Below are 10,851 nucleotides of genomic sequence, written 5' to 3'. Positions count from 1 at the left end.
TCAGCTGTACGAGTGGAGAAATAGCACCATCTAGTGGACAACTGGCACTTAGCAAAAAAAAAACAATGTCGAGAAAGAGGAGGAATTGGAGGAGCAAGCCAGACTTCAGCAGATGTTACCAGTATGAAGTGCAATACTCTAATCGCGGGTCAAAACTGTGTGTGGGTGAAGCCTTTGCCGTTTACCTTTTTGTAGCTCCGTCATTTCAAGGAGGGCACATCCACTCGGGCGTGGAGGTGTGTTGTCTTTTTATTTTTTCATATTGTCTGTAAGTGTGTCATCTGATGCTTCCTAAATGTAAGGATTGTTTACGTTCATACGTCTCTGTAACGTTCACGTTATGAAATTCGATTCTTTTTTCCCCATGCAAATGAGCTGTTTTCATTCTAATTATAAAAGCACTGCCCTGGTAAGCTGGCATGCGCACTGACAGAGGCCGTCAGATGGTCAGCAGGATCTTCAACACACGGGTGGCACGGCGCTTAGGGTTGCCAACTCCCAGTCTGGCGACTCTCTGTGGGGAGTTTGCACCTACTCCCTATAAACGTGTGCCCTCTTTTTATGCCCAGCTTTCCTAAAGACACGAGGCTACGCTCAGTGGAGACCCTCATCGCTGTAAGAATGAATATAGTCAGTGATGAGGTGGTCACGTAGGGCCGTCTTTACAACATTATAGGCCCTGGGGAAAGTAGTGCGCTGATAGCAAAACTGAAACATACATGGGCATCAGAAACATAGAGGACCCCTGTGCTCCTTGGACCGCCTGGCAAGTGCCCATTGCGCCTATATGTTAAGACAACCCTGAGTGGTCAAGACCAGGTCCTGCTTGGGTGACTCCAGCACCATGTGGCTTTGAAACAGGGGGATGAAAGGTTTACTGGAGTGTCTGAAGACAAAGCCACCACCACCAAGGAGGACAATAAGAATGTTAGGAAGTTTTGTGTTGTAAATATGATAATGTTGACAGCAAGGGGGCTTTTTGTTGTTGTTGTTTATTCTGCCTTATACAATTTCTTCCATTAGAAATTTGTTAGTATTCGCATACCCCTTGGAGTCAGAGGTGTGATTTAAAAAGACCACCCGCTTCACCCCGTGTCACACCACTTTACACTGTGGACATAACCAGTAACAGTCAGGAATGGCCAAGACTGCAGAGGACAGAAGAGGCATTTCCATTAGAAAGGCCCCCCCTGCTGTTCATACAGCGTAGACGTGTGCCAAAAATGGACACCAAGGAACACCTTGGAGATGACCGAACAAGGCAGGGGGTCTGCAGATTTGCTCTTCTTTTGGAACATTTAGACACATGCACAGGAGTCAAAGATCATGAGTGGTCCTGAAGACGTTCACCCTCGTCACTGAATTATAGCGCCTTGACACCGCTCACAGCATCACAGGCCAAAGACAACTCTCAGATGCCACCCTGGCCTTTGATTCTCAAATCTCTGAAGTACCAAATTTATGAAAATCTGTCAGGGCATCCGCTATTGCATTTCGTGACTCCAGAACAGTCCGTCAGCACACAGCCAGATGGCCTCCCATGTGCAGCCAGCGCCCGAAGACGAGCTCCGCACAGCAGCACCAGCACCGGATGAGCATCTCACAGGGGTCAGTGTTTGTGATACTGTCTGAATCAGAACAAACCTGACTTGCCTTTTCACCTCGACTGTCATATCTGACCACCCATGTTTTTCTTTGGGCGACTTTCCGAACTTGAACTTTCGAGTGTCTCCACCATTCTTTTGTTGCTTATACCACTGCATAAGCCAACAAATAGTACGTTTTTCATTGCCTCCACTTCGCATTTGCTGAAATTCTTCTTTATTTCACGTTTCTTTTCCATTGTGTAGGGTGGAGTGGTGGCTCCGAGGTTAGGGATCTATGCTGGCAATCGGAAGGTCAAATCTCATAAAATGCTGAAAGAGACTCTACTCCGTTGGGCCCCAGAGCAAGGCCCTTAACCTGCAATTTCTCCATCCTGGGTCCAGCTCTGCATGTAGGCCTTCAGACCTGCAGGGGGAAAACCTGGGGGTTGGTGGCAGGATTGGCATTCTAGTCACCATTAAAAAACCTCACACTGTTCCATTCCATCTGAACTGGTGTGGTGCTGAGGTGTCACCCGTTGCATGGCTGCACTCGGCTCAAAATCTGGGATCCTGAGTTGGTTTGTCATGTGGTGGGTGCAGCAATGCGCTGTATCAGTGTCTGCTCCTAACCTCTTTCTCCTCTCTCTTCCACTGTTTTTTAACCAAAAACTGAATGGAAAGTGATATTTATATTGATTTGCTTATTAAAATGTGCAAAATTCTGGGAGGAGTCAGGGTGGGGCTGAAGGTGTGTGAATGTTTGTTACATTTCACGTTCATTGGGATTTACAAAGAGGAAGTGCATAGAACTTGGCATACACAGTTTTAGACACCTAGATTTTTTGTGCATACGCACATTTCTGTTGTTGTCCGTACGCCGTGTTTTAGTTTGAATTCAACGCACAGAGTTATACATGAGGCCAAGGTCTTCATCAAGTACAAATTTTTATTCACAAAATGTTCTGTTACACTATGAAGAGCACAAAGGCAATCCAGGCAAACAAAATCCCAATACAAAGATCTGAAACAGATCGCCGGGTCAAAATATCCTAAAAGGCACACAAAATAAAATAAAGCAACAAGCAACTCACCAAATCTCCAAATGAACCACCAGGAACTGTGGGAGACCCTCTGGTTTTATAGGACAGGGGGCAGGTCCTGGCAGTGATTGGCAGGTGGCCCCGCCCACAGATGTAACACAGGCATAGAATAATGCGCATAAACAAATCAAAAATGAACAAAGAGACATAAAAGTTGAATATGAAGCCAAGCCAGGGGAAGAGCCCTGGGATAGAAATCACAAAACGAGCACCACGGCTGAGAGTCCTCCACCTGTTGCATGTTTTTATGTCACATAAATGACGTGAATCCATGGATCAGATCTCTTTGATTGTTCCTCCATTCTCCTTTTCCCACATGCGGCCTGCTGGGATGAGTGGGCCGATGAAGAGGGGCCTCCATGGACTTCATGCTGGGCTGGGTCCTGCCTTCAGATTGGCCGCCGCTGCCTTGGTCTGGCACACATGGCACATTATTGGGAACTCATCAGGGTGGGCAGCACTCATGGCACAGAACACTGGGTGGCACAGTCCACGACTGACAAGACAGAAAGCACTCAGCAAGCACACACTTAGCAGCCAAATCCTTCTCAGAGCCATCATTTACTCTCTGCTGGGTCTCAAGTCTTGGCATTGTGCTTTAAGATCTAGGAACAAAAATAAAAATACAAAAAGAAAATCAGAAATTCTCATCTTGCCTCTCTCAGGTTGGTGCACGTCCAGTAAGTAGGCTTTATAACTGTAGCTATCAGAGGTTGGCACAGTGGTGCAGTTTTTATTTAGCACTTTTCTCTTTGGGACACTTTGGTTTAAGAAAGGAGCTGCACCTTGGCCTATTGTCCACTAGATGGCAGACTGCATGCTGCTCCCCTCCAATGCACTTTCTAATACAGAAGATTCGAAAAAGAAAATTCAGAGGATGTCTCGTTACAAATCTCCATACTCAAAGGTGTACAGTTTTTTTTATTTCTCTGTACCACTTCCTATAAAACCAAAAGCATTTTGACTTTTTCATTTCTTAATATTTTTTTTTCATAAGATCTCCTTCTCCATTGTCCCCTCTCACAGTACCCTCCTTAGCAGTAGGTTTATATACGGTGGCCCCAAAGGGCAAATGACAAAAAATTTAAAGGTGTGACACGCACATTCAACCAAGGCGGCTGCACAGAATTACATGTGGTGCTGCACAATTAAATAACGTGATCTGCACAATTAAGGTGATGCGCACATTCAATGACGAAAAAAAGAAATGGATGTCAGGCTGTTAACGTACACCATCATGTATTGTGATGGACAGCCGGCAGTTCGATCCAGCCGAAACCCCCAGGACGCTAGGTGGCAACTTCCCTGCAGATTAGCAGTGCCCCGGATTCCCGCAGTGCACTATGGGAGATGAAGTTCGGCCTCACAGCCCTGCTGGGTACCGTGGGTGCCACCAGGGGACGCTGCAGGGAAACAGGGGGACTTCTGTTTCCAATATAGCCCGGAAGTACTCCCGATTCATGGGGACGGAAGGACAGAAGTACTTCCGGGCTGAAGAAAATACAAGTCTCCATCTGACCGGGTCAAGGACTATATAAAGGACTAGTGGAGACCCAACAAGAGAGCCAGAGTTGGGAGGGAGTGTGATGGAGCTTCTGGGAGGAGAGAATCGTATTAGGGATTATTGATTTATTGTTTATTGTGGCAGTTGTAGTGCTTTGGGACACAACATTGAAAAAAGAAGAAATTAAAATTGATTCTTAGTGGTTTTATCCCGTGTCTTGCGTACTGTCTGTTGTGGTAAAGGTGAGCAACAGCGCCACCAAGCGTCCATTTTGTGACAGTACATACCTCGGGAACTGTGATGACCAACAATTTAATCAAAACTAGAATGCGATATTAAGTTTCCCTCACTCAGCGCACCACTTAACCGGAAACGTCCCTTGTGGACTGACAGACAAACTGTTGGCACAATCAGTGTTTTCCTTTAGATTTGTCACGGTACCGTACACTTTTACTTGTTGTCACCCCTCCATTTGTGAGCATTTCATATCTAATTCTGTGTGACACCTCATTTGAATGTGCGCATCACTTTTAAGTGTGCACGTCACCTTGTTTAATTGTGCGGCACCACATTTAATTCTGCACGTCACCTTAAGTGTGTGCGTCACTTTGTTTAATTTTGCACGTCACACCTTTAAATTTTTTGTCACTTGCACTTCATATTTACACCCAGAAAAACAAACCAAAAGCATTGAATTTATTTCAACAATTAAAAAATGTTATCATGTGCAACAGAAACATGTGAACTCCAAAACGTCGCCATAGTCCCAGTAGAGGAGTTCTGCCTGCCTGGTGCCCACGTGCGCCTTGTGCGCTGTGTTTTCAGATGGAGCAGACATCGAAAGGTTCTTTTGCAATATTCCAGATGTTATTTTTGATTTTCACCTCATATGCTTCCCACAGTTTGTACGGTTTCAGTGCTGGGTGATTGGCTTCACCACAGTCTTCATCATTAGTGAAATGCAGATATTTTATAATGACGCTCACTCACTACTTCACTGAAAATGGAGGACTGCAACACCCGATTTGTGGACCACTACCAGCTCTGCACTGATCCACCCACTAAGCTCCTGCAGTGTCAGGAGACTGAAAAGCACCCACATGTCATCTGCAGTGACAGGCTGCCAGTGACCATGACGTCAAACAGTTTGCTGTGACTTTTCTGATGTGGCTTGGCACAGCAGTTCGTCTCAATGACTGTTTTCTTCACCAGCGTATCATCGACAAACCTTAAAGTGTCCAGATGATCCTAATCAGCGGACATCGCAAGACCGGGCTTACCTGTAAATGGGCAATTAGGTGGTTATGTGTCATCTGCAGTGGTACGAAGCCAACACCAAACATGAATATCACCGAAACATGGCAGGTCGGGATGCACCAAACAGGCGTCAGCTTCACGGCCCATATCGACGTCTGGTGACCGATTCACATCGTCATCTTTGTCACTCACTCTGAGCAATGGGTCACTTTCAGTTTGTTACAAAGCTGGCCTTATGGCTTTTCATTTGCTGTTGTGTTTTTAGTTGATGGCTCCACCCACTCATGAATATTGATGAGTTACCTTCGAATTACCATAAAGTGGCAGAACACATTGAAATATTCAGGATTTTATACAATGTGATGTTATTTTACCAGCTAAGATGGCAACAGAAAACCATCCTGGGCATTGTTCAGGTTTAACGCCACAAAGCAGCAACGTTTGAGTCGGGTTTAACCGGATTTACACAGAATTCCAAACCCCTGAGTCACAGCAGGGGTTAACAGTAAGAAGGGTAAATTGTGATGTGCCAACCCTGACCATCCAGTCTCTAACATAAGCTGGCAGTGCCCCCAGTGTTACTCAAATATTCAGCTGTTCGGGGATCAGATCTTTGTTTTGCGGTCTTCTGTGTTGATGTTTCATTCTTTTATGTTAATACTAGCAAAATACCTTCGCTTTGCAGCGGTTACGTCCATCCATCCATCCATTTTCCAACCCACTGAATCCAAATAGGGTCACGGGGGTCTGCCGGAGCCAATCCCAGCCAACACAGGGCACAAGGCAGGAACCAATCCTGGGCAGGGTGCCAACCCACCGCAGGACACACACAAACACACCCACACACCAAGCACACACTAGGGCCAATTTAGAATCACCAATCCACCTAACCTGCATGTCTTTGGATTGTGGGAGGAAACCCACGCAGACACAGGGAGAACATGCAAACTCCACGCAGGAAAGACCCGGGAAGTTAACCCGGGACTCCTAACTGCGAGGCAGCAGCGCTACCACTGCGCCACCGTGCCGCCACAGCGGTTACGTACTGCCTTAAAATGTTTATTAAGAAGAAAAGTAAACCTTTTAAACTGAGGGACACCATCCAGCTTTTGAGAGTTTAAACATTCATAAACATCAAAGTGTCCACTACTGAAATCGTCATCTGTCAGTCTAAGATGTTTAAGAGGCATTGGCGGTTGTCCAAAGGTGTAAAATATTTGGCCATTTCAGTACACTTGAAAGCGACAACCGAACAATTCAGCGGCAGCCATCAACTAACATGCAGATCCATAGGTGAAGGATTAAGCATTTCACTCTTCTAGTGCTCCTGTGTAGTCTAATTATCTCCTGTACGTCATCAGTCCACACCTTGAACCTCTCCCAGTCATTCAATACATAAGACACAATGGATATCAAGAGTGAGCCTGATATGGCCGTGCAATATGTAACAAAGAGAATGGAAAAGGTAGGTGCCATCTCCGGACATGGAAACCACTCGGTAAGTGACAGCTCTTTGATCGATGGTGATCACCTCGATAGACATGTTAATGGGGTACGGCTGGAATGATAAAGGAAATGGGTACCTGAACAATGTAAAGTAAGTCTAAAACAGAGTTCTGTTCAAAGATGGCGTCTGAACGTCTCCTCTCAGTGTCTGAGCCATCAGTCTGTTAAAATGTGAATTGAGTGTAGAACATGGCAGTCTGTGCGCTCAACTGAACGATTGTTTCATGTTTGTAATATTGAGGCTGGGTGGTCCTCCTGTTTCCCCTTAATATAAAAACATTTAAACATTTAAACTTAGATATGAGTCAGGACCGCTAACTACTGTGCCACTCTAAAATGTAGCCGTTACTCACAATTCAGCAGGACAGAGTGGAGCTGGGGAGGTCACAACCCCATAGAATCCCACCTTCTCCCTAACAGACGGCCAAGTGGGACAATTCACATTTGTATGACAGTGTGGTTTTGACCACCAGTCACTTATGAACGGAGGAAGGCAGATCACAGACTCACCACGAGACGCGAAGACGTAGAGGGCCGTCAGCCAGGCGATGAAGAGCAGGGAGAGGGAAACCCTGACAGCAATCCACAAAGTGACACCTGAAAAACAACAGGAGACCTCATTGATACGGACGAGCAAAAAAAGGAAAGCGGAGGAGACATCAGTGGCCAATGGAAGCCAAGAAGAAGGGAAATGAGAGCCCTGAAGTCATCACCAGGGTGTCAACTACACAAGTGAGGTTAGAAGCTAAACAGTAGCCCAATGGTCACCATTTTAGAACAGCATGAAGAGGGATGTGGAGTAGTAGGCAGGATTTGAGAAAAGGAAACCACGGATATAAAAAGAGAAGGTCCTGGTGCAGGTGCAGAGGCGGATTGGAGGTGACAAATAATCAGAAGTGCCAAGTGGACGACTATCAGGATAACATGTCAAGTTTCCTGCTACTGTGATGGTGAAGAACAGCAGGTGTTGAGAGTGCTCCGCAGACAAAGACGTTCAACTCTGATCAGACCACACAAACATCAGGCTCGGGACACCAACACTGCAACCCTCAGGAAACCTTAGTAATCCGATATCGGGGTGCAGCGGTGAGACACAAAAGACGGACAATCGAGGTTTCTTGTCGGCTCCTTCTAGTGCACCTCTGAAGTCCGCGCCACACCGTACTTCACTCAGCAACCCCGGCGACAACTGAGCTGGTGAAGTACTACCGGGGCTGCTGGGATTTGTAGTTCATTTAACGTAGCGCCGCTACAACTGCATGAATGCTCCATACGGAACTACAACATTATAAAATATACAAATGAAAAATTATCTTTAAAAAGTTGCTTTGACAAAGGAATATCATTAGCTTGTCAGTTATTTAACATGCACTGAATGAATGAATGATTTCCAGTCCCTCTTAAGGACTGAGCAGTTTTGTGTTTGGTGAACATCTTAATGACGGGAGAATCTGATTACCTCGAGAAGTCCTAAGAGTAAAAAAACTTCACATTCATAAGTTTAATGTGGTGGATTATGGGGAGAGAAGTAAGACTCAGACTGCCTATTAAGAAGTGTCAGCAAAAATAAAGAAAGAAATGGGTAAGACCCTTAGAAAAATATACATAACATTTTAAAAAATATATTACTGCCTAGGGGCAACATGGTGGGGCAGTGGTAGCGCTGGTGCCTCGCAGTAAGGAGACTGGGGTTTTGTGTCCCGTGTCCTGCCATTGTGGAGTATGTATGTCGCCCTGTGTCTCTGTGGGTTTCCTCCCACAGTCCAAAGACATGCAGGTTACGTGAACTGGTGACATTAAATTGGCCTGTGTGTGTGTGTGTGAGTGTATGTGTGTGAGTGTGTGTGAGTGTGAGTGGGTGTGAGTGGTGGTGTGTGTGTGTGTGTGAGTATGTGTGTGTGTGAGTGTGTGTGTGTGTGTGTGTGTGAGTGTGTGTGTGTGTGTGAGTGAGTGAGTGTGAGTGTGTGACTGTGTGTGTGTGAGTGAGAGTGGATGTGTGAGTGTGAGTGTGTGTGTGAGTGGTGTGTGTGTGTGTGTGTGTGTGGTGTGTGTGTGTGTGTGTGTGTGTGCGTGTGAGTGTGCGTGTGTGCGTGTGCGTGTGCGTGTGTGTGTGTGTCTCGCGATGGACTGGCTTGTGTGTGTGTGTGTGTGCGTGTGTGTGTGTGTGTGCGTGTGTGTGTGTGTCTCGCGATGGACTGGCTCCCTGTCTACGGTTTGTCCCTGCCTTGTGCTCTCCATTACCTGGGATAGACTCCAGCACCCCCACGATCCCCTCGGGGCTAAGCAGGTTAGAAAATAACTGGCTATCACTACCTACACACAGTATATATAAAGTACAACATCTGTCTGTCTGTCTGTTTGCATTTCACGAGAGAACTACTTAAAAGATTAAATCAGGTTTTTTCTATAATTTGCTTGAACGCTCCGGTTGATTTTGCGATTTCTCTCATCGTGCTAAGTATCTAAGTTCACTTGCGGCACTGATTTATTTGCACGAACCTGAGAGACACGCAGCAGGCTGAGGGGAGTGGGGGGCCCAACTCACTCAAACGTCAGCCTCCATTCAAGCCGCTCTACCTCTCGCCACGTGTTGGAGTGCACTTTGCCTCCGCTTAGCTAGAGATTCCTGTTTGTTCAGCAGACATTATCATCTACAGATTGTTAAGGAGTAACGATTGACGTTTTTGCGAGATCAGAGCTCCGTGTGTTTTAGAGGGTAGCTGCTCATTGCCAGAGATATCACGGTCGGCCATGTGCTCTTCTCCTCACACGGCGGACGCTCTCCCGTCAGAGCTGAACACGATCAGATGCAGTGCCAGCGTTTGACCAAAGAGCGTACAGTATATACTTTCAGCTTGGCCAGAATTACATTTTTTTTATTGATTTTCAAAGTTTGTCTTGTTTTACTGCTACGTGGGCAGAGCTGCGGGAGACCGCTAGTTAATAAATATAAGTAGAATAGATTATAAAATACTTCAAGGAGAAATATATCACAATATCTTGAAGTTTATTACTGTATATACTGTAAAACATTAAATTACTGCTTTTAAATTGCATTTTTCAAAATATATTGCTCACTCAGCAGACCCTCGTGACCCTGCAGTTGGGATATAGCTGGTTGGATAATGGATGGATGGATGGATGGAGAATATTCTGTAACTCATACATATTAAGATATCTATACTAATAAAAGGCAAAGCCCTCACTCACTCACTCACTCACTGACTCATCACTAATTCTCCAACTTCCCGTGTGGGTGGAAGGCTGAAATTTGGCAGGTTGATTCCTTACAGCTTCCTTACAAAAGTTGGACAGGTTTTATATCGAAATTCTACGCGTAATGGTCATAACTGGAAGCAGTTTTTCTCCATTTACTGTAATGGAGATGAGCTTCAACGCCGTGGGCGGAGTTTCGTGTGACATCATCACGCCTCTCACGTAATCACGCAGTACATAGAAAACCAGGAAGACCTCAAAAAAGCGCTCAAGAAAACATGCATTATATAATTGAGAAGGCAGCGAAACAATAAGAAGCGAGTTCTGCTACTTCGGAAACAAAGCACGATGTAAACCTACACTTTAAATTAAGTTCATAGACAGGCTGCCGCTGGCGTTTGTAATTTAGTGCCTGCCCATATAAGGCCATCCGTCAGCGGCAATCCAATAGCAAACTGCCACGGGTAAATATTCACGGGTGAAGGACTGTGCTTATGGAGAGGAAGATGAGATGGTCAGGGTGGTGTTTGACACAAACTCAGCGAAACTGCGAGAGAAAGTTTTAAGTGCCAGGACTAAGGTAACATTAAATAAAGCTATGGACATAGCACGAGATGGCACCAGCACAGCTGGGAACCTTCGATGCAAGTACACCGAGTGGCTCACGTGAACTGACGCAGTG

General features: G+C 45.7%; 1 protein-coding gene across 2 annotated transcripts in view; it reads right to left on the bottom strand.

The window, feature by feature from the left end:
* Positions 1-2,514: 2,514 nt before the first annotated feature.
* Positions 2,515-10,851, bottom strand: part of LOC120518611 — a 32,617-nt gene continuing 24,280 nt past the window's right edge. Inside the window, exons 5-6 of one of the 2 annotated variants that reach the window (XM_039741486.1) lie at positions 7,464-7,550; positions 2,515-3,291 (exon numbers count right to left, since the gene is read on the bottom strand). In XM_039741486.1, coding sequence (XP_039597420.1) covers positions 3,248-3,291; positions 7,464-7,550 — 131 coding nt within the window. In that variant the 3' untranslated portion in view covers positions 2,515-3,247. The remainder of the gene's footprint in view (positions 3,292-7,463; positions 7,551-10,851) is intronic. The other variant, XM_039741487.1, reaches the window with a different exon arrangement.

This window comes from Polypterus senegalus, chromosome 18, assembly GCF_016835505.1.
Source record: "Polypterus senegalus isolate Bchr_013 chromosome 18, ASM1683550v1, whole genome shotgun sequence".
In the NCBI taxonomy this organism is placed as follows: domain Eukaryota; kingdom Metazoa; phylum Chordata; class Cladistia; order Polypteriformes; family Polypteridae; genus Polypterus; species Polypterus senegalus.
This window is presented reverse-complemented; position numbering and strand designations above follow the sequence as displayed.